The 24,563-nt window shown below is 37.4% G+C and overlaps 1 protein-coding gene across 2 annotated transcripts in view; it reads right to left on the bottom strand.

Annotated features, from left to right (window-relative positions):
• GABRG3 (gamma-aminobutyric acid type A receptor subunit gamma3) overlaps positions 1-24,563 on the bottom strand; it is a 704,379-nt gene that overhangs the window by 278,571 nt on the left and 401,245 nt on the right. For both annotated transcript variants that reach the window (XM_047864203.1, XM_047864204.1), the window contains exons 4-5: positions 24,169-24,389; positions 16,727-16,809 (exon numbers count right to left, since the gene is read on the bottom strand). In XM_047864203.1, the coding sequence (XP_047720159.1) occupies positions 16,727-16,809; positions 24,169-24,389 (304 nt within the window). The remainder of the gene's footprint in view (positions 1-16,726; positions 16,810-24,168; positions 24,390-24,563) is intronic.

Raw genomic sequence — 24,563 nt, 5'->3', positions numbered from 1 at the left:
AATCCTACCAGGAAAGACACTGTATATTCCAGATCTCATGATAACCATTCAGTGATGAGCTCCTGATGCCTTGTCTCCCTCCATGCATCCATTAATGTGCCTTCGTCTACCTGCACCACATGAGTGTGTTAAGAAACATCAGACACAGACACCACATACCTCAGGCCCGATAGCACACAGACATTTAGCAGCTCCTGAAGCCCTCTCTCTTTGGGCCTACCAATCAGGCTTGGTCACCTATACCCAGAGGGCTGTTTCCTGCCTGAAAATCCCAGCCAAGTTTTTGTTTGTTTGTTTTGTTTTTGTTTTTGTTTTTGTTTTTCCCATTTGGATTCTGGCTAGGTGCTCCCTCCTTGCATGCCAACTATAAACCAGCTCTGGCCCTGGACAACTCAGAGAATTTTCCCACCATCTGGGGAGCTGCCACCACACCTGGTCCAAAAAAGTCCCAGTGTAAATCCTGGGAAAAAGTTCTGCTTCCAATTTGTTTCTCTGGATACTCTCCCTCAACCCAAGGTTGTTTGTTTGTTTGTTTGTTTGTTTGTTTGTTTTAAAGATTTTTAAGTGTATTTATTTATGAGAGATAGAGACAGCACAAGTGGGAGAGGGGCAGAGAGAGGGGGAGATACAGATCCAAAGGAGGGTCCAGGCTCTGCACTGTCAGCACAGAGCCCAATGCAGGGCTCGAACCCACAAACCATGAGATCATGACCTGAGCTGAAGTCAGATGCTTAACCAAGTGAGCCACTCAGACATCCCTGTTTGTTTGTTTTAATATGTTTTATTTTTTGGAACAGTTTTAGCTTTACAGCAAAACTGAGCTGAAATTACAGAGATTTCCCATGTCTTCTCTTCTTTCATATGTGATTTTAGAATTTTCTGATTGACGATGTTCTTTAATAGCAATAGCATGTGTTCTCATTAATGAGCTCACCACCTACTTAGTTAAATGGTATACCTCAAAATGAGGCATTACATGGGTTGTATCATCTTGAGTTGTTAATACAGATAGTTGACCTTCGGCAGAATAACCTGACCTACACAGAATAAATATCTATCAAGCACCTACTGGAAACAGGTATTTAGCAGCCCACAGAAAACATGATCCCTAGTCTCTAAAACTCGGCAAGGCCATTTTTATTAAATATTGACTAAGTGCACAGAAAGAGCAGTTTATAACCAAAATGCATTGATAGATTTTCCTCTCAATTACATTCTGGCTTCATTGGCCCAGCAGGGGAAATTACTTGGTTTACAGGTTTCTAATTTTCATCCTTTCATGCTGTTAAAGTGACAACAAGGCACTTTCCCAGACATTCTTTCAGTTCATCACTGAAGACCACATGGCCTTACGCATTCCATGACCTCTTATACTGATTAAACAGGTATATACCTGAGATTCACATTTCCAAGTTTCTTTTCTGTCTGGAATGTTTGCAGAAATGGAAGCAGTAGCTGTGTCATGTCCTTCATGCCAGTTCATGCCTTGTAATCATCCATTCAGGAGGCAGTGGTCAGATTATGGACGGAAGTGATAGAGAATACATTTCTAGAATGCCCTACAAGGGGTCATTTGCCTTGACATTGGTTCTACTTAGTTAATAACTTCCCAATTAAGGACTAGTCTGGTAGATAAAACCTTGGATTTGGGGAAGCAAGAGTTGAGTTTACCTGTCTATGATGCACTAGCTGTGTGACATTGAATCTGCATTTTTATTATTTCTGTAAGACTCAGATTTCTCATCTGTAAAAGGGGGTTGGCAGATGAGAATGGGGTTCAGAATATGCTTCCTTGCAAACTGACAAGAAGCACATGCAAAGAAGAGGATTTTTCGCTGCTCTCTGGCCACTGCATAGTACTGGGTGTGGTGTCAGCCCAGAGGGAGAACTGGATGTACCCTTTGCTGTAACTCAGCAGTGGCAGGACCCAGACGCACTGACATTAAGATTTACTAACTGGCATTTACTTCTCTTCCAAATTAATTAGCTTGGGAGAATGGAGTATTTCCTCTTAAAACTGAAAATCATCCAAAATTCTCATATATTTCATACATCACTGTAGCATCAGTGACATTTCCCAAATAATTTTCTAGCTCTGATACAGTTATAAGTTGACACAAGTGTCAAAGATAAAAACTACCATGTTTTTTTGGGAAAAAAAATTGCCTTAAATTGTTTACTGGGATAAAGCCACACTGCAGCAAAATACATCACATATAGTGTGATCTGGGTATCTGTTTTGCTCTACCTGTCCTCTACCAATAAGAATAAAAATAACAGTAATAATAATAATAATTAAGAGCAAAGACTCAATAGACATTGGGCTTGGTTCAAACCCCCGGTAATATGGCAGATGACCTTATTGCTCTTGCTGGATTTCCTCAGCTGTGAAAGGCATTGGGAAACACAGGGCCTCCCAGGGCCATTGTACAGATCAAATGAAATGATCATAAGTACTCAGAACAATGGCACTCAGAACAATGCCTGGCCCCTACATAAGTGTTAGTGGTAAACTGAGGATTTCCAAGTTACAGCACTGAGCTCTGTGCTTAACATTAAGCCCCAACACTTCCACTCCAACCTGTGACTATGTCTGAGCAGAGAAGAGGCCAAAGCATCCCAGATACTCAGCATTTAAAAATAAAAACTTTATTTACAAGTTTTTTAAGTTTGCTTATTTATTTATTTTGAGAGAGAGAAAAAGAGAGAGAGAGAGAGAGAGAGAGAGAGAGCATGTGCACACACACAAATGGGGGAGGGGCAGAGAGAAGGAGAAACAAAATCCCAAGCAAGCTCTGTACCATCAGTGCAGAGCCTAATGAAGGGCTCAAACCCATGAACCATGAGATCATGACTTGAGCCAAGATCAAGAGTTGGACACTTAAATGACTGTGCCACCGGGTGCCCCAAAACTTTATTTTTAAAGTTTAAAAAACGTTTTTAAAATTATATTTTAAAGAATACATGCACTATATAAAATAGCACAAACCACACAAAAAGGGTAGAGATTTCATCATTTCTAGTTCCTTACATAATGCTTAGTATTATGACTTTTGGGGGCACCTGGGTAGCTCAGTGGGTTAAGCATCCAGCTTCCACTCAAGTCATAATCTTGCAGTTTGTTGGTTTGAACCCCATGTAGGGCTCTGTGCTGACAGCTCAGAGCCTGGGGTCTGTTTTAAATTCTGTGCCTCCCTCTCTCTCCCTCTGTCCCTACCCCACTTGTGTTCTCTCTCTCTCAAAAATAAAAATAAACTTTAAAAAAATTAAATTTTGATGATGGAAAATGTTTAAAGCCAAACAATTTTTTTCCCATAAAAACTGGAAACAGCTGTTAAATGAATCCTGAACTGGACAGTAAATACTCAAATGTATTTTTGACCTAGGTAACCATTCAGTAGATTAAGGAATCACTTAGACATTTTTAAGTCTTCCTCTTCATGTCTCTGTTACAGTGTTCCAACCATTCTGTCCTGTTTTCCCCCCAGAACACATTCTAAGCAGAAATGTTTGTATCTTTATGTTTCTGTTCCTAAGAACTCATTTTCAAAAAGAAAATACTATACAAAAATATGTAACAGAACTATGAAAAATGTGGATAAGGAGTCTTTTCTCCACAGCCAAGCAGTCTTTGCTTTGCCTGGTTTCTTGAGGCAGAGTTTGTCTGCCTCATGAGTAAAACAGCACTTGTGGGATTATGTCTGATGAAAGGTAGAAAATATCTGTCTACAATAAAGTGATGCCCTTGTGATTAGATTCCCAGTTGTTGCTGCTGAAGTTTTGATTCCATCTTTGTTGACTTCAAGTTTTGCTTTTGCAAGATGTAAGAAACATGAAGATTTTCTGACCTTATAATTTTTGCAAAATTTGATTTTGATGGATCAAGCATCTTGGCAACACTAAGAACTTTCAGTAGTTCCTTCAAATCAGTGTGCTATGGCTGTGGACTTGTGGAGGTTCAGCTGCATGCTTTTGGTGCTATGGTGCTCACATAATCTGTCTATGGGGGGGAAATGGCCAAGAGTGATGCAGAGGTGGAGGTCTTGGTTGGCAGAACAATCAGCCTACTGATGTTTTCCTCAAAAGTACTGTGGGTAATTTTGACCCTTACCAGAACATGGAGAGCTGGACTAATATTGACACCAATAAGATTTCTCATCAGCTGTCAAAAATATACTAATTTGTATTCTCAGGATGAAATCTTAATTTTATTAAACCTTAAATTACACCTTACTGACAAGACCCAGTTCAGTGAGCATGCCATTGATATGGTCTAGAGAAAGAAATTGGCCATCATACCCCTGGCCTTATTTTTAACACAGTCACAGAGCCTGGTGTCTGTAGGCAACCCTATACAAAAATGTGTGCATTATTGGCTGGATTCTTCTGAATAGGCAAAGGTAAGCACAGTATAAAAGGCTAATGGTTAGTGAGAATTTGTCTTTTTTATTTTCCTTATAAAGTCTTCCCTGTGCAGTGTGTGTTTACTATAGTTGTTCTTCCTTGGGAAACCTACAGGCTGAAAGAAAATGTGCTAACATCTCTAACACTAGTTCCTGTCATCCCAATCTCATCGATGTTGACATGGTTGGCTAAACCAACTAAGAATCTCTAAAGGGAGTGACCCTAGTCCTTTTCCATCATTTTGTAACTTGCTGCTATTCTCACCTTGCAGATGGGAGGAGGGAGGTTTCAAAACATTTAGAGAAATGTTACTACTGCTGATCAGAGAAACTATTGCTTGAGCTCCCTTCTAGGATTTTGTATGGTTTCAGGTCTCAAATTTAGGTCTTTAATCCATTTTTAATTTATTTTTGTTTATGGTGTAAGAAAGTTATCCAGTTTCATTCTTTTGCATGTAGCTGCCCAATTTTCCCAACATATTTGTTGAAGAGACTGTCTTTTTCCCATTGTATATTGCTTCCTCCTCTGTTGAAGATTAATTGACTATAAAATTGTGGGTTTATTTCTGGGTTTTTCTATTCTGTTCTATTAATATATGTGTCTATTTGTGCCATTACCACACTGTTTTGATTATTATAGCTTTGTAGTGTATCTTGATATCTGGGTTTATGATACCTCCTATTTTCTTTTTCTTTTTCAAGATTGCTCTGGTTATTCATGGTCTTTTGTGGTTCCATACAAATTTTAGGATTGTTTGTCGAAGTTCTGTGAAAAATGCTGTCAGAATTTTGATAGGGATTTCATTAAATCTGTAGATTGTTTTGGCTAGTATATAAAATCTTGCCATTTGCAATGGAACTGATGGAGCTATTAAGTGAAATAAGCCAGTCAGAGAAAGACAAACACCGTATGATTTCTCTCATACATGGAATTTAAGAAACAAAACAAAAAAGAAAAGGGAAAAAATGAGAGAGAGTGAGATAGAGAAACCAATAAATGGACTCTTAACTATAGAGAACAAATTAATGGTTACCAGAGGGGAGGTGGGTGAGAGTACGGGTGAAATAGGTGATGGAAATTAAGGAATGCATTTGTGATGAACATTGGGTATTGTATGGAATTATTTAATCAGTATATTGTACACCTGAAACTAATATAACACTATATTAAAACAAAAGCTAAATAAATAAATAAATAAATAAATAAATAAATAGGTTTAGAGAGGTAAATGAAGTTCCCTGATGTTCTATAGTGAGTGAGGAGGCAGCTGGATTCCAGCCCAGAAAACCTTGCTCCATGTCCTTGGCCTCTCCCTTGCAGACTTCTCATTCCCAATACTCTCTTCAGTAACAGGGTTATACACAGTAATGACAATCAAATGACTCCCTCCTGATCTCTTGGGGACTCCTGGGTGGGTGGCTCCCATAATATATACACTCTGTCACTTAATCTTCACAGTGACAGATGAGGTAGGTGTTATGATTCTTATTTCATAGATGAGAAAATAATGTTCAGAGAGGTTAAACAATATGCAAATACCTATACAGTGAGAAGTGGTGGCAGTGGGAAGATTTCACTCTAAGACCTTCTGACTTCCACTTTGTTTTCAGGCATTCAGTGTTTGGAATGGGCAGACTGCACCTGTGTACATTCCAGTGCATGAGTCACAAATCACACTCTTCTCCATGTGATCCAGCTTTGACTATAGGCACATGTATAAGACCATTTGCTGCATAACCTTTAGATGGAAAAAGGAGTGGTCTTGCTGCTATATAATAGGATCTGCAGGATGCTGAAAGATCACCTTCTCTGGCACCTCCCTGACCTTCCTGCCACTGTACCATCCACCCTCCCTCATTTGAGAAAGGGGCAGGATGCCTCCAGGGACCCACTGATACAGGGCATTTAGGGCCAGCTGGCTACAGTGGGAGTACATCAAACAAAAAGCTTCTGCAAAGCAAATGAAACAACAAAATGGAAAGCAATCTACAAAATGAGAGGAAATATTTGCAAACCATAAATTCGATAAGAGGTTAATATCCAAAATATATAAAGAGTTCACACAACTCAGTAGGGAAAAATAATCTGACTAAAAAATGGTGAAAGGACCTGAATGACATTTTTTTTTGAAATAAGACATACAGATGGCCAACAGGTACACAAAAAAGTGCTCAATAGCACTAATCATCAGGAAGTGCAAATCAAAATGGCAATGAGATGTTACCTTACACCTGTCAGAATGGTTATTATAAAAAAGACAATAGATAACACTGTTGGCTATAATATAGAGAAAAGGGAACCCTTGTGCCCTATTGGTGGGAATGTAAATTGGTTCTCCTATTATGGAAAACAGTATGGAGGTTTCTAAAAAATTAAAAATAAAAATGCCATACAATCTAGCAATTCCACTTTTGTGAATGTATTCAAAGAAAATGAAATCAAAGAGATCTGCACACCCATGTTCATTGCAACATTATTTATAACAGCTAAGACATGGAAACAACTTAAGGGACCATTGATGGATGAAGAAGTTTCTAATATATACATTATACACACACACACACACACACACATATACACACATGCAATAGAATATCATTCATCCTTAAAAAAGAAGGAAATCTTGCTATTCCCAATAATATGGATAAACTTTGAGGGCACTATGCTAAATAAAATAAGCCAGACACAGAAAGATAAATAGTACACGATCTCACATGTGGAGTCTAAAACAGTTAAACATGTAGCTGAGAGTTGAAAAATGGCTGGCAGGGACTAGAAGGAGGGGGAAATAAGGTTTGAAGGGCACAAAGTTGCAGTTACACAAGATGAATTCTGGAGATCCTCTCTACAGCATGGTGACTATAGCTAACAATACTGTACTATTAACATAAAATTTAATAGAGATTAGATATTATGTTAAGTGTGGTTATCACAAAATGAAAAAAATAATAAATGGATCTTCAGGAAAATATGGGATGTGATATATATATATATATATATATATATATATATAGGCTTGAAGGTGGTGATGGTTTCATGGGTGAATACTTACCCCCAGATTTACTGAGTTGTACACATTAAATGTGTACAGCTTTTTATATGTTGATAATACCTTAATAAAGTGACTTTGAAAAATAAAATAAAAGTGGCTGAATATCATTATTAAAGGAAAAAAGAAAAAAAAGAGAAGAGCACGGTCTTCAGAGTCACAACTCCTCTCTTGCAGTGGGGCATTCTTTGTTCTGCCATGATCAGGTCCTTAACCTCTACGAACCACTTACTTCACCTAAAGCCAGAATAAAAATAACCCACCTTCAATACTGGACAGTGGAGCCACAGCAATCATGTGTAGCAGTGGTTTGCACTTTAATGAGTTTTCACCACATTGAGGGTCACAGTAACATGAAGGGAATCCCAAAGCCCTGTAATTTCTGTTGTGGATGCCATCACTTTCATTGTACAAGGCATTCACAGTTATTACCAGCTAGTGGACACCCTCCCATCCTCCAAGGTGTGCAAGTCTACAGCAATGGGAAGGCAGGGGTAAGCAAAACTGGAGAGGCCAGAGATCCAGGAACATATGGGTAATTGAGCTGTCTGCCAGGTGTAGAGTAAACACCTTAAGGAGTATGGGCAAGAAAAGAGAAGGTGGAAAAGTCCACCTCACCTGGTGCACAAGCCTGCCTGGTGTGGTTCTTCATGGGAAACATGGTTTTCAGGGTGTTGTCTTGATTCTCACTGAAAGGGGTAGGCTGCTAGACTCAATTGTGTCTCCCAAACATGCCACAGAGCTCCCTCTAGCTACAACCAAATTAGGTAGATTCAAGCAGATACTGGAGCATTTGAGACCTTGAAATCCACATATTTGGTAGGCTGGAAGGGTGGGAACTTCCTCCTGGTATCAGTCAGGGTTCTCTAGAGAGGGAGAATCAATAGGATAGACAGATATAGATAGGCATCGGCACAGGCATAAGAGAAGACCTATTACAGGAATAGGTTCATGAAGTTATGGAGGCTAAGAAGTCCCATTATCTGTCATCTGTAAGCTGAAAACCCAGAAAAGTTTGTGGTGTAGGGATACCTTAGAGAAAATGTAGGTTCAGTTCCAGATCACCACAATGAAGGGAATATCACAATAAAGCTAGACAAATGAGTTTGTTGGTTTCCTAGTATTTACAATATGTTGCACTCTATGAAGTGTGGAGTAGTGTTATATCCAAAAAACAAACAAACAAACAATGCATGTACTTTAATTTAAAATACTTTTTAGGGGTACTGGGTGGCTCATTCGGTTAAGTGTCTGACTCTTGATTTTGGCTCAGGTCATGATCTCATGGTTCGTGAAATCAAGCCTTGTGTCAGGTGCAAAGTCTGCTTGCAATTCTCCCTCCCTCTCTGCGCCTCCCCCCTCACACTCTTTCCCCCCAAATAAATAAATAAGCATTAAAAAATAGAACACTTTATTGCTAAAAAAATGCTACCATCATCTGACCTTTCAATGAGTCATAATCACTGACACAGAGCACCATAACAAATATAATAATAATGAAAAAGTTTGAAATATTGTGAGAATTTCCAAAATGTGACACAGAGATATGAAGAGACCAAATTCTGTTGAAAAGAAAAAAAAATGGCATGAGTAGACTTGCTCGATGCAGAGTTGCCACAGACCTGCAATTTCTAGAAAAACACTGTATCTGCGGAGCACAATAAAGTGAAGTGCAATAAAATGAGGTATGCCTGTATAAGTCTGAGTCCATGGGCCCAACAATTGGGAGCTAATCATGTAAGTCCCAGTCTGAGTCTGAAGGCCTGAGAACCAGGAGCAGCAACACCTAAGGGCAGAATAAGATGGATGTTCCAGCCCAAGTAAAGAGAGCAAATTCCATATTCCTCTGCCTTTGTATTCTATTTGGGTCTTCAATGGATTGGATAATGTCCACCAGTGTTGGTGAGGGTGATCTGCTTTAGTCTACCAGTTAAATATTAAACTCTCTTCTGGAGACATCCTCACAGACAAACCCAGAAATGTTTTACCAGTTACCCAAACATCCCATATAGTCAAATTGACACATAAAATTAACCGCCACTGTCCCCTTGGATGATGTGGGTTTTTTTTTCTTTATTTCTTCTTATTTTTTTGGAAGTCTCACACCTGAGCATTTGCTTCAGAGGACACAGGACAACTGCTGGCATTTAACACCATCTGCTATTTGGTGATTAACTCTTCCAACAGAGAGAAAGAACTTGCAAGGAGCTGTGTGGTTCCTTTCTTGCCAAAGCAAAAGGGATGGGAGAGAGTCCCACCTGCCAGGATGCTCTACCTGGCAGAAGGCCCACCTCATTAAGGCACTTGGGCAGCATTCAGGAAACAAGCAATTTTGTTTCATCTTATTTTAAGATACACACCAGTTATAAAAGCATTTTGATGAGCCAAGAGTACTTAGTTCCCTCTCCAGGTCACATCAACAGGGTTGATATTTTATTCAACAGGGTTGAATAAACTGGGTTTAGAATAAAATACATTTGGCTCTACTCTGTCTGCTGCACACATAGGAATAAAGGAAGTATTAGTGACCCTTAAAAATAAATCTTTCTGGTTTGTATCTCTGCACAGCCAAACGGATGTTGCCGGAGCCTGATGATGAAGTTAAGTGAAGCCTTCCAGTCTTGCTCAGCCTGCCTTTCTGCCCTGAAGGGATACAATTCAACTGACCATGAGATGCAGCTGATGCCCTCCCTCTAGGCTTTGAGATTTAACTTGGAGCATGAGTCTCCTGGCATGCCTTTAGAATCTTTTTCCAAGTCAACATTCCTCAGAGATCCTGCGGCCATAAAGGGATGTGAAGACAGTGAGCCAGTGTCTGAATCAAATTAAGTAGAAATGAATTTAATTTCAGAGCCACAGAACTGGGGAATTTGATCAACTGAAACTGGTCTCCGTTGCTTTTTTTTTTTTTTTCTATCTCATCAAGGCAGATGTGTTTTAAAAGGAAGATAAAAAGGGATGCCAGGGGGCATTACTAAAAGAAAAGTTTGATCAAATAGTCTTTTCTCTATTGAATAGTATGAGTGCTTTTTATATATTGGATATCAGTCCTTCATCATATAAATGATTTGCAAAATTTTATCCTCCTCAATAGGTTGCCTTTTCATTTAGTTGTTTCCTTTGCTGTGCAAATGCCTTTAGTATGCTGCATTCCCAGTTGTTTATTTTTGGTTTTTGCTGGTTTTGGTTTTGGTGTCAGATTCAAAATATCATCACCAAGGCCTATGTTAAGGAACTTACAGCCTGTGTTTCCTTTAGGAGTTTTATGGTTTCAGGTCTTTCATTTAAGTATTTCATACATTTGAGTTAATTTTTGTGTATGGTGTAAGTTACTAGTCAACTTTCTCTTTCTTCTCTCTCTCTCTATCTCTCTCTCCCTTTCCTTCTTCTTTCTTTTTGCATATGGATGTCCAGTTTCCCAACACCATTTCTTGAAGAGGCTATCCTTTCCCCCACTGCATATTCTTGGCTCCTTTGTCATTAATTAATTGAGCATATATGCATGGGCTTTTTGGACTCTCTATTCTGTTCCATTGATCTATGTCTGTTTTTCGCAAAAGACATTGGAATATTGATAGAGATTGCATTGGATCTTTAGATTGCTTTGGGTGGTACAGACATTTTAACAATAGTGATTCTTTCAATCCATGAGCATGAAATATGTTTTCATTTATTGTGTCTTATTCAAATTATTTCATTAATGTCTGATAATTTTCAAAATACAGTAATTTCACTTTTTTGGTTAACTTTATACCTAGGTATTTCCTTAAGCTATCTAAACAGGGAGCAAAATTTGAGGAAAGAAGAATCAAGAACATTATTGATATTAAACAAAACACACAGTTTTAAAGGAAATGAGTAGCTGGTTTGGAAATCTGAGGGATGTCTAAGACTGTGCTTTCCAATAAAAGTTAGCCATGAGATATAAGTAAACTACTGAGCACTTGAAATGTGACTACTCCAAACTAAAATGTGAAGTTAGCATAAAATACACGTTGAATATTGAAGACTCAGTATAAAACTATCCCAAACTAATTTATAAAAATATCTCATTATTTTTTTCATATTGATTACATGTTCAAATGATGATATTTTGGATAAATTGTATTAAATAAAAATAATATTAAAGTTAATTTCATGTTTCTTTTAATGTTTTAAAACATGGCTCCTAGAAAATTTTAAATTACACCCTTGGTTTGCATTGCATTTCCAGTAAACAGCACTAATCACTGTATGATGAAAAAAGATCAAGGAGTGTTAATCTGAAAATAAAGACTTTGGAAATGGAGAGACCACAATGCTACTCAGACAAATATTTACACAATTTAAAATGAATGTCAAACAGAGGAAAAACTAATACAGAGATTGTGCTGTTGCCTATGGATTGAATCCAGCTCATGGATATTTTGGCCAGTAGAGTTTTAACCTTCAAAATGTTTTAATTATACATTTAATTTTAAATGAATTTGTTGTCAAGTTTTAAACAATACTGGAACCTTTCATATAAAAATTCAGATCTCCTGCTTGAAAAAAAAAAGTATCTGGCAAAATCTTTTCTGTGTTCCATCTAAGTAAGATCTGGCCAACATTGAAAAGTGGCTGTCTCACAGACATTTTATGTAGTTTGCCACAATCTCTACTAGGACTTGTATGCTAGAGACTAAAATTAAATGTTAGCTAGTCAAACATGAAGTCATGCTTCTTGTTGTATACTTATGAAGGAAAAAAATACATATGGTAGCCGAAGTCATTCATTGAAATTCTCAATGTGGCTTTTTTTCATTGCATTTGCAACCCCTACACATGGCATAGGAAAGGGTGGTACAGAGCTAAGAAGGGCTAAGGGTAAACCTTAGCATTTGTATAGAATACAAGTTTCTTGGAGTTAGTGAGAGCACTAGATAAAGAAAAATAGAAACATATTTCTGACAGACTACAATGGGGAAAATAATTTTGAAGGATGACCAAAGATAACTATTTCTGTGGCTCCTAATACATATTTTCAATTTATATTCATAAGAACAATTTACAGAAAATTCACAGATCAAGAATAGAAAGCAATATCCCTCTTAATATGATAGAATAATTGTCTATCTACGATAGAATTTATGTCTGTCATTTTACTATTTGTTATCTATGTCATGTCATTTTTGTTCCTATTTCTTCACTATTGTCTTTTTTGTGTGTTAAATAGCTATCTTTTAGTGCAAAAATTTAAGTTCTGTGTCATTTCCTTTAATTTTACTTTTAGCTAATTTTTTGTGATTATCCTATTACAATTAATGTCTTTTTTTTTAATTTTTTTTTCAACGTTTATTTATTTTTGGGACAGACAGAGACAGAGCATGAACGGGGGAGGGGCAGAGAGAGAGGGAGACACAGAATCGGAAACAGGCTCCAGGCTCTGAGCCATCAGCCCAGAGCCTGACGTGGGGCTCGAACTCACGGACCGCGAGATCGTGACCTGGCTGAAGTCAGACGCTTAACGGACTGCGCCACCCAGGCGCCCCTACAATTAATGTCTTAAAACAATCTACTATGGATTAGTATGAAATTAATTTTAATAGCATGTAAATTTTTTTTTGCTCATATAGCTTCATTTCTACCCCCTTATGTTCTTTCATTTCAGCTTGAAGGACTGCCTTTAGTACTTCTTGTAGGATAGGTTTGTCTGCTAGCAATAAATTCTCCATTCTAATTGATTTGGAAATGTTTTTCTTCAGTTTTAAAGGGTAGGTTTACTGTATATAGAAACTTTGGATGATAGTCTTTCTTCCAGCCTTTAAATAATGTCATCTCCTTGCCTTCTGGCCTCCATGGTTTCTGATAAGAAATCAGCTGCTAATCTTATTAAGGACTAATTATTGGTTATGAGTTGCTTTTCTCTTGTTGCTTTCTCTTTGTCTTTGCCTTTTGACAGTTTGATTATAATATGCCTAAGTATAGATATTTTTAAGTTTATGCTATTTGAAATTCATTGAGCTCTTGGATGTGTAAATCCACATATTTCATCAAATTTGGGAAGTTATTGGTTATTATTTCTTCAAATATTCTTTCTGCTTTCTTCTTCTCTCCTCTTTTTCTTGGATTCTCCTTATGCACGTGTTGCTAAGCTTAATTATATTCCATAAGTCTCTGAGTCTCTGTTCATTTTTCTTAATTCTTTTGTATTTATGTTTTTTGGACTCTATAATGAAAATGAATTTAGAACTTCTGGGTGGCTCAGTTAGTCGAGTATCTGACTTGGTTTTGGCTCAGGTCATGATCTCACGGTTCCTGAGATTGAGGCCTATATTGGGCTTTGCACTGACAGCATGAAGCCTGCTTGGGAAAATCTCCCTTCCTCTCTCTGCCCCTCCCTTATTTGCATACACACACACACACACACACACACACACACACTGTCTCTCAAAATAAATAAATAAACATTAAAAAAGATAATGAATCTGTATTTAAGTATGCTGACTCTTCCTTCTTTATGCTCAAATCTGCTGCTGAGCCCTCGAATGAATGTTTTATTCTAGTTATTACACTTTTTGTTCAATGTTTTTGTTGTGGTAAAATGCACATAATGTCAAATGGTAAGTGTACAGTTCAGCGATATTAAGTATATTAATGTTGTGTAGCTATCACCGCTATCCATTTCCAGAGTTCTTTTTATTTTACAAAAATAAAACTATATACCCATTCAACTGTAACTCCTCATTCCCTCTACCTCCAGGTCCTGGTGACCAACTTTTGACATTCTGTCCTTTGATTGTCACTGTACTCTGATACCTCAAATAAGTGAAACAATACAGTATTTGTCTTTTTGTGATTGTGTTATTTCATTTAGCATCATGCTCTCAAATTTCATCCTTGCTACAGCATGTGACAGAAATCCCATCTTTTTTAAGTATGAGTAATATCCCATTGTATGTATGGACCATTTTTTTTTTTTTACTTATCTATGCATCTGTCAATGGACATTTGAGGTGCTTCCACAGGGAAGGGAAAAACCTCAGCTTGTAGACTGAGGAGAAATTTTCCCTAAAAGGAGATTCCTTGTCCATATTTGGCTTTGGGAACAACAAAAAAGCAAAAAAGTCCTTCCCAAGAATGTAAAAACACAGCCTGAAATCAGACATGTAGCTAGAATTCACGTATTCTATGTGGCCCAGGAATCCAAGCTTAATCTTTAAAGTAATAGAGACAACCAGGCAAAGCCAGAGCAAAACATCTTTAGGAAAAAAAACTGTTTTAAATGTAAGCCTCAAAGAAATACCACAGAAAAAATTCCAAGAAACATGAGTTCAAATGAACTAATTACTAATTCATCAGAAAAGCAAATTAATTCCATGTAATGGAGTAAAACAAAACAACAAATTCTGCAAATTGCTCCAACAAAGACACCAGAACATTTTGAAAATTTGAATAAATGGAAGATGACATTAAACATTTAGTGAAGAAATAAGGTGCTGTCAAATTGCATAAAAAATTAGAAAAAAGAAAAAAATTAGAATGTCTAATAATGAGAAACAATCATTGAAATTATAAAGTCAATAGATGAATTAATAGCATACCAGGGCGTTGGAAGGATCTACATAGCTAAATTGAATTGATTGAAGACACTAATAAACAGTGAAGTGGAAAAGTCACTAAGAAAATTATATGCATATATACCAAAGTGACTCACAAAGAACTAAACTATTTGAATGGTTCCATAATTTTTTTAAGTTTATTTATTTATTTTGAGAGAGAGAGGGAGCACGAGCAGGGGAGGGGCAGAGAGAAATGAGAGAAAAAAAATCCCAAGCAGGCTTCCCACTATCAGCACAGAGCCTAATGCAGGGCTTGATCTCACAAACAGTGAGATCATGCATGACCTGAGCCAAAATCAAGAGTTGGACGCTCAACTGACTGAGCCATCTAAGTGCCTCTGAATGGTTCCATAACTGGTAAAGTAATTAAATAGAGAATAGCAGGCCTAAAGTAATCTACAGACAACTTTATCAGACATTCATATACTTTAGACATTTACTTAGTAAGCGTTGAAAATTTGTGTTATCAACAGCATAATGGTTCAGGGAATGTATTGCTTTAAATTGGGAATCAACCAATTAAATTAATCTCTACAAAAAATTTTTTGGGGTTCCTGGGTGGCTCAATCGGTTAAACTCTGACTTCAGCTCAGTTCATGATCTCACGGTTCATGAGTTCAGGCCCCCAAATGAGGCTCTGTGCTGACAGCTCAGAGCCTGGAGCCTGCTCCAAATTCTGTGTCTCCTTCTCTCTGCCTCCCCCTTCTGGCATTCTGTTTCTCTCTCTCTCAAAAATAAATAAACATTAAAATACACACACACACACACACACATATATATATATATATATATATATGTGTATATATATATATATTTACCCAACCTAGGAGATTAGTGAAATTTTGCTTTCTATCTTGTCTTTTTCTGGATCCAAAATGAACTATAAAGTGTGTTCATCACTTATTTCATTTTCATCTTTCACTTCCAGTGAAGAAACCCACAAAACCTTCTGCTTGAGATTTCATCACATTTGTTTGTCAAGCACTGTATGCAATTTTATAAAAGGTCAATAAATTTAACTAAATTCTTATGAGTAATACTTAACTACTTGTGATTAACACATTTAAATTGAAGTATACTAAATTCTACAGATCTATATTGACTATTACTTAAAAAGTTATTTTTATATAAACACATAAATTTGATATTTCCTTTTATATGTATCTTTGTATGTATTAGATTTTGTCTTTAAGAATCTGTGAAAGATTACTTGTTAGTAATTATTGGAAGATACAGTACCAAAAAAATTACACCCTACAAGAGTGCAATGAGACAAATATAAATGTATTTAAATGAATTTTTTAATCTTTCTATTCAGAATATAAAACAGCTTGCTTGAGGATGATACTAAACCCCAAAATATTGCAAATGAATTTTACATACTTCCAAATAACATGCACAATCCATTAGCACAAAGGTCTTTGGTAAGTCGACTGTTCACCAATTTTTGACTCTTCCAATATTACAAGGAATGGTCAAGCTGATCACAGTTTTTTCAAAGATACCTATTCAGTAACATGCATCCTATGTAATGTCTGGAGACAAAATGCCCATGTGTCTAATATCAAAACCATTATCAACTCTTTCTGGTTGCACAGTGATGCTATGATGCTAATCACATGTCTATCTGCCTAAAATCAATAGAAGCTACACATTCCTTTACAAAGCATTTATACCCCAAGTTAGTACTCACAGCTGGAAAAAATCAGTGGACAGGAATGTTCATCCATGGGAAAGTTGTGCAGCTGTAGCTGGCACTCTGCATTTATGGTGAGCCTGTGGGAGAGCCAAGAATCACTCTTGAAGTCAGCCAGAAGCAACCCAGAAAAGTCCCAGGTTAAGACTAGGGAGCTGCCACTTTATCACAAGTGGGGAGTGGGAGCAGCGCATTTAATTCTTGGCAGTGGTGCCATCAATTCAGGGATACCATTTAGTGGCTTTTGTGTTATTTTGTTTTATTTTTAACTATTGGTAACAGAGAGAATTTCAGTTACTAAAATTCGAAACTGCACCTAGAAACACAAACTAAGTCAGAGAGGAGAGAAATAAAAACAACTGTTATTTTATATATTTTTGCCTTCAATCTGTTTGACTGAATTAAACACTTCTTCCATTTTGAGACTGACATATTTGTCTAAATAGGTATAATGACAAATTAATCCACTTGCAGAAGCAATTTCAGATTTGGACAACTCCCTCATTTGACCAAGCAGGTGGTAGCACTGCATCCTACCAGAGCAGACAGCCCTGGGATCAGAGTTTCTATAAAGAATCCCTGGAAGGGCCATGTCCTTATTCTGGTTTGCTGAGGCTCACCTTCATTTCAGATTCTCAATCACATTACTTTAATATTGATGAGGAAGTACCTGTAACACCTCATGGCCACAACTTACCTGCAATTAGGATCTCATACACTGAATGTGGGGGTGAGAAAGGAGAAGTACCCAGCAGCTGGTGGTGGACTTCACTGAGCCAAGAAGACACATGGGTGAGAAGAATTAGAGAATTCACATTATCCTGAGGCATGCTGAGTTTGAAATGCTTTTTTTAGACCTTCAGGAGGAGACATTACATGGACAGGTAGTTTCAAGCATCTGGAGTCCATAAAGGAAGTTCTGGGTTGGAAGTAGGCATGCAGGAAACCTCAGCATAGATATGGGAAGGAATGAGCTAAGCCAACAGGAGAGAGGAAAATGATTGAAATGATGAGGAAGTCCTGAGACAGAAGAAGCAGTGTTAGGAGGGACAGCATAAGAGCAGGAGCAGGAGACACAGGGAGGAGTCATGGTGCTGCAAGGCAGTGAGAGAAAGTCTGTTAGAAGAGCATGAGCATGCCCAGTGTCACCTGAAAGGTGACAGGCAGTGGGGACAACAGTTTCTGGAAGGTGCTGTCCTGATCCTAATACTAGATGAACAGAAAGGTTAGCTCAGGTGTATGGCATTTCTGTGATATGTTACAGCTAGATTATCAGTTAGACTTGGACTATGCTAATGGAAAGACTCCTGAGATACAGAGACTCTGATAACACTAGTTGCCAGTGGTGAGTTTTGACAGGTAAGTCAGTTCACTTCTCTGAAGTGCAGTTTTTCTTACATTTCCAGGTTTGTGAGGACTGCCTACCCCTTAGGAAGACTCATTACACTAGCTGCCAGTTCCATTAGTGATGCATTGGGGAATGCCCTCTGTGCTCTTTTTTCCCTCTGGTCCTGAATTTGGTTATGATTACATTTGTTAATTAGCACTCTAAGACATCTTTATTTTCCTAGCTGAGTTGACCCATTGGGTTAAATACATTAAACATAATTTCCACAGACTATTTTCAACAGAAATGGATTCTGATGTAGGAATGACTTTATATTCATTGCAGCTAATTTGTAGGTCTTTATTTTCACATATAGTATCATTAGGATGAACTTTTTTAGAATGAGATAACATGTCAAACATGAGAAGTGATAGAACTCACCAATATGAAAAGAGGGTCCCATGTCTATAATAATCTAAATTAGAGACTCCAGTATCAGCCCATCTGTGATCCAATATCCACCAACATCTGAGAGAAGGGCCAACATGGCAGAGAAGTAGGGGGATCCATACTTCCTATGTCTCCCAAAGAAAGGTTGAAGCCAAAGGACTTTAAAGTCCAAGAGTCTGGGAGAAAAAGAGACTGAGTCTACCAGGAATAAACAGGACAATGTGAGAGAACACAGGGCTACTTCAAGGAACATATCAAAGCACAGATGGTGCTTTGGTGGCAGATCCAAACATCACTACAAGTAGGGAAATAAAATAACCAAGGTCACAACAACAGAGAGAAAGTAACACTCTCCAAAAAACACCTCCTGAAGTTCCAGGCAAGGACAGTGTATAACCAACCATTAATACAACAGTGCTTGCAGGTATAGATCACATAACAAGCTTTTAAACTCATAAAGGGCAAAAAACTAGCCAACATGATGAAACAGAAGAATTCTCCTCAAAAGAAATTACAGGAAGAAGTGACAGCTAAAGAATTGATCAAAACAGATTTAAGCAGCATAACTGAACAAGAATTTAGAATAATAGTCATAAAATTAACCACTGGGCTTGAAAAAAAAATAGAAGACAGCAGAGAATCTATTGCTACAGAGACCGAGGGACTCAAAAATAGTCATGATGAATTAAAAATGCTATCAATAAGGTGCAAAATAAAATGGAGGTAGCCACAGCACGGATTGAAGAGGCAGAGGGGAGAATAGGTGAATTAGAAGATAAAATTATGGAAAAAGAGGAAGCTGAGAAAAACAGAGATTAAAAGAAAATCCAGGATCACAAGGGGAGAATTAGAGAACTAAGTGACTCAATATCCATATCATAGGAATTCCAGAAGGAGAGAAAGGGGCTGAAGGTGTACTTGAACAAATCATAGTTGAGAACTTCCCCAATCTGGGGAAAGAAACAGGCATTGAAATCCTAAAGGCACAGATAACTCCCTTCAGATGTAACTTGAATTGATCTTCTGCACAACATATCATAGTGAAACTGGAAAAATACAAGGACTAAGAGAGAATTCTGAAAGCAGCTAGGGATAAACAGGCCTTAACATACAAAGGTAGACACATAAAGGTAGTAGCAGACCTATCTACTGAAACTTTGCAGGCCAGAAAAGAATTGCAGGAAATCTTCAATGTGTCGAACAGGAAAAATATGCAGCGAAGAATCCTTTATCCAGCAGGCTTGTCATTCAGAATAGAAGGAGAGATAAAAGTTTTCCCAAACAAAGAAAAACTGAAGGAATTCATCACCACTAACCCAACCCTACAAGAGATCTTAAGGGGGACTCTGAGTGAAATGCTGCAAGGGCCACAAAGTAGCAGAGATATCACTACAAGCATAAAAACCTACAAATAACACAGTGACTCTAAACCCATATCTTTCAATAATAACACTGAATGTAAATGGACTAAATGCTCCAACCAAAAGACATAGGGTATCAGAATGGATAAAAAAAAAACAACACTCATCTATTTACTGTCTACATGAGACTCATTTTAGACCTGAGGACACCTTCAGATTGAAAGTGAGTAGATGGAAAACTATTTATCATGCTATTGGAAGTCAAAAGAAACCTGGAGTAGCCATACTTATATCAGACAAACTAGAAGAAGGGCCCCCAGGTATATAAAACAATTAATCACAAACATAAGCAATCTTTTTGGTAAGAATGTGGTAATTGCAGAGGACTTTAAACTCCACTTACAACAATGGACAGATCATCTAGACAGAGAATCAATAAAGAAACAAGGGCCCTGAAGGATACATTGGACCAGGTAGGCTTGACATATATATTTAGACATTATATCCAAAAGCAGTAGAATACACTTTCTTCTTTTTTTTTTTTAATTTTTTTTCCAACGTTTACTTATTTTTGGGACAGAGAGAGACAGAGCGTGAATGGGGGAGGGGCAGAGAGAGAGGGAGACACAGAATCGGAAACAGGCTCCAGGCTCTGAGCCATCAGCCCAGAGCCCGACGCGGGGCTCGAACTCCTGGACCGCGAGATCGTGACCTGGCTGAAGTCGGACGCTTAACCGACTGCGCCACCCAGGCGCCCCTGAATACACTTTCTTCTTGAGTGTACATGGGATAGTCTCCAAATTAGATCACATACTGGGTCACAAAACAGCCCTTAATAAGTATAACAGAATTGAGATCATACCATGCACACTTTCAGACCACAATACTTTGAAACTTGAAATCAACCACAGGAAAAAGTCTGGAAAACCTCCAAAAACATGGAGATTAAATAACATGCTACCTAAGAATGAATGGGTCAACCAGGTAATTAGAGAAAAAATTAAAAAAAATATATATATGGAAACAAATGAAAATAAAATACGACAATCCAAACGCTTTGGGATGCTGCGAAGGGAGTCCTGAGAGGAAAATACATTGCAATCCAGGCCTATCTCAAGAAACAAGAAAAATCTCGAAAACAAAATGTAACAGCATACTTAAAGGATATAGAAGCAGAACAGCAGACACCTCAAACCCAGCAGAAGAAGAGAAATATAAAGATCAGAGCAGAAATAAACAATATAGAATCTAAAAAATCTGTAGAGCACATCAATGAAACAAAGAGTTGTTTTTTTGGAAAAATAAACAAAATTGATAACCCTCTAGCCAAGCTTCTCAATAAGAAAAGGGAGAGGACCCAAATATATAAAACGTGAATGAAAATTTATTACAACCAATTCCTTAGAAATACAATTATCAGGGAATACTATGAAAAATTATATGCCAGCAAACTGGACAACCTGGAGGAAATGGACAAATTCCTAAACTCCCACACACTACCAAAACCCAAACAAGAAAAAATAGAAAATTTGAACAGACCCATAACTAATGAATAAATTGAATCAGTTATCAAAAACCTCCCAACAAATAGGAGTCCAGGAGCAGATGGCTTCCCTGGGGAATTCTACCAGACATTTAAAGCAGAGTTAATACCTATCCTTCTCAAGTTCCAAAAATTAGAAAGGGAAGGAAAACTTCCAGACTCATTCTATGAAGCCAGCATTACTTTGATTTGCAAACCAGACAGAGACCGAGTGAAAAAAAGAGAACTACAGGTCAATATCCCTGATGAATATGGATGTAAAAATTCTCAACAAGATGCTAGCAAATCAAATTCAACAGCATATAAAAAGAATTATTCACCATGTTCAAGTGGGATTCATTCCTGGGCTGCAGGGCTGGTTCAATACTTGCAAATCAATTAATGTGATACATCACATTAATAAAATAAAAGATAAGAACTATATGATCCTGTCAATCAATGCAAAAAAAGCATTTGCAAAATTCAGCATTGTTTCTTAACAAAAACCTTCAAGAAAGTCGGGATAGAATGAATATACTTCAACATCATAAAAGCCATTTATGAAAAGCCCACAGCTATTACCATCCTCAATGGGGAAAAACTGAGAGCTTTCCCCCTAAGATCAGGAACACGACAGGGATGTCCACTCTCATCACTGTTGTTTAACATAGAGTTGGAAGTCCTAGCCTCAACGATCAGACATCAAATTGAAATAAAATGCATCAAAATTGGTAAAGATGAAGTCAAGCTTTCACTTTTTGCAAATGACATGATACTGTACATGGAAGACCCGAAAGACTCCAGCAAAAGTTGGCTAGAACTGATACATGAATTCAGCAAAGTCACAGTGTACAGAATCCATGTACAGAAATTGGTTGCATTTTTATAAACCAATAATGAAGCAACAGGAAGACAAATAAAGAAACTGATCCCATTCACAATTGCACCAAGAAACATAAAATACCTAGGAATAAACTTAACCAAAGATATAAAAGACCTCTATGCTGACAACAATAGAAAGCTTCTGAAGGAAATTGAAGAAGGCACAAAGAAATGGAAAAACATTCCATGCTCATGGATTGGAAGAATAAATACTGTTAAAATGTCAGTACTATCCAAAGTAATCTACACATTCAAGGCAATCCCAATCAAAACTGCACCAGCATTCTTCTCAAAGCTAGAACAAACAATTCTAAAATTTGTATGGAACCACAAAAGACTTTGAATAGCCAAAGTAATATTGAAGAAGAAAACCAAGGTGGGAGATATCACAATCCCATACTCTAGCCTCTACTACAAGACTGTAATCATCAAGAAAGTACGGTATTGACCAAAATAAATAAATAAATAAATAAATAAATAAATAAAAATACAAAACAAAACAAAACAAAAAAAACAGACACATAGATCAATGGAATAGAATAGAGACTCCAGAATTGGACCCATAAATGTATGGCTAACTAATCTTTGATAAAGGAGGAAAGAGTATCCAATGGAAAAAAGATAGTCTCTTTAACAAATGGTGCTGGAAGAACTGGACAACAACATGCAGAAGAATGAAACTAAACCATTTTCTTACACCCTACACAAAAATAAACTCAAAATAGATGAAAGACTTAAACGTGAGACATGAAACCATAAAAGCCCTAGAGGAGAAAACAGGCAACAACCTCTTTTACCTCAGCTGTAGTAATTTCTTCCTCAACATGTCTCCAAATGCAAGGGAAATAAAAGCAAAAATGGACTATTGGACCTCATCAAGGTAAGGAATTTCTGCACTCCAAAGGAAATAATCAACAAAACTAAAAGGCAAATGACATAATGGGAGAAGATATTTGCAAATGACCTGTCAGAGGGTTAGCATCCAAAATCTATAAAGAACTTACCAAACTCAATATTTGAAAAACAAATAATCCAGTGAAGAAATGGGCAGAAGACATGAATAGACACTTTTCCAAAGAAGACATTAAGATGGCCAACAGACACATGAAAAGATGCTCAATGTCACTCCTCATCAGGGAAATACAAATCTAAGCCACACTGAGATACCACCTCATGCTGGTCAGAGTGGCTAAAATGAACAAACCAAGAAACTAGATGCTGGAGAGGCTGTGGAGAAATGGAAACCATCTTGCACTGTTGGTGGTAATGCAAACTGGTGCAGCAGCTCTGGAAAACAGTGTATAGGTTCCTCAAAAAATTAAAAATAGATCGATCCTATGACCCAGCAATAACACTGCTGGGAATTTACCCAAGGGATACAGGAGTGCTGATGCATAGGGGCAATGTTTATAACAGCACTTTCAACAATAGCCAAATTATGGAAAGAGCCTAAATGTCCATCAACTGATGAATGGATAAAGAAGATGTGATTTATATATACAATGGGATACTACTTGGCAAAGAGAAAGAATGAAATCTAGCCATTTGCAGCAACATGGATGGAACTGGAGGGTATTATGCTAAGTGAAATAAGCAAGTCAGAGAAAGACAGATACCATATGTTTTCACTCATATGTGGATCTTGAGAAACTTAACAGAAGAACATGGGGGAAGATAAGGGGAAATAAAAGTTACAGAGAGTGATGGAGGCAAATCATAAGAGACTCTTGGATACTGAAAACAACCTGAGGATTGATGAGGGGTGGGGGAAAGGGGAAAGTGGGTGATGGGCATTGAGGAGGGCACTTGTTGGGATGAGCACTGGGTGTTGTATGGAAACCAATCTGATAATAAATTTTATCATAAAAATTTTTTAAAAAATACACCAACATCTCACCTTAAAGTGTAAAGGATTTTCCCATCATTCCAAATTCTGAGGAGCTGATTGGGGGTGGTGATCCAGTGAGCCTCTGCAGTTTTAGAATTGCGGAAGATTGTATCTGGAATCCATATTAATCCCACCATGTTGCTGTTCAGAGTGAGTATTTTCATTGTACTGTTGAATCGAAGGCGACTGTCTGTCCATGTCTGAGCAAAAAATATATCAATTTGGTATTCCTGAAACAGAGAAAAATGAGAGGCAACATCGTTCTATTAGTAAATTTTCTGTATGCTTTATTTCCTTTGTCAAGAGTTTGGTTTTCCTTCATGTATACACCCTTATCCCCCATGTACCTTTCTGTCAGTGCTTGGTATAGTGCCTGGCTCAACATAGCACACATTTTAACAAAT

Source organism: Prionailurus viverrinus, chromosome B3 (genome assembly GCF_022837055.1).
Source record: "Prionailurus viverrinus isolate Anna chromosome B3, UM_Priviv_1.0, whole genome shotgun sequence".
In the NCBI taxonomy this organism is placed as follows: domain Eukaryota; kingdom Metazoa; phylum Chordata; class Mammalia; order Carnivora; family Felidae; genus Prionailurus; species Prionailurus viverrinus.
The sequence above is the reverse complement of the archived record's forward strand: the minus strand, read 5'-3'. Positions and strand labels throughout refer to the sequence as shown.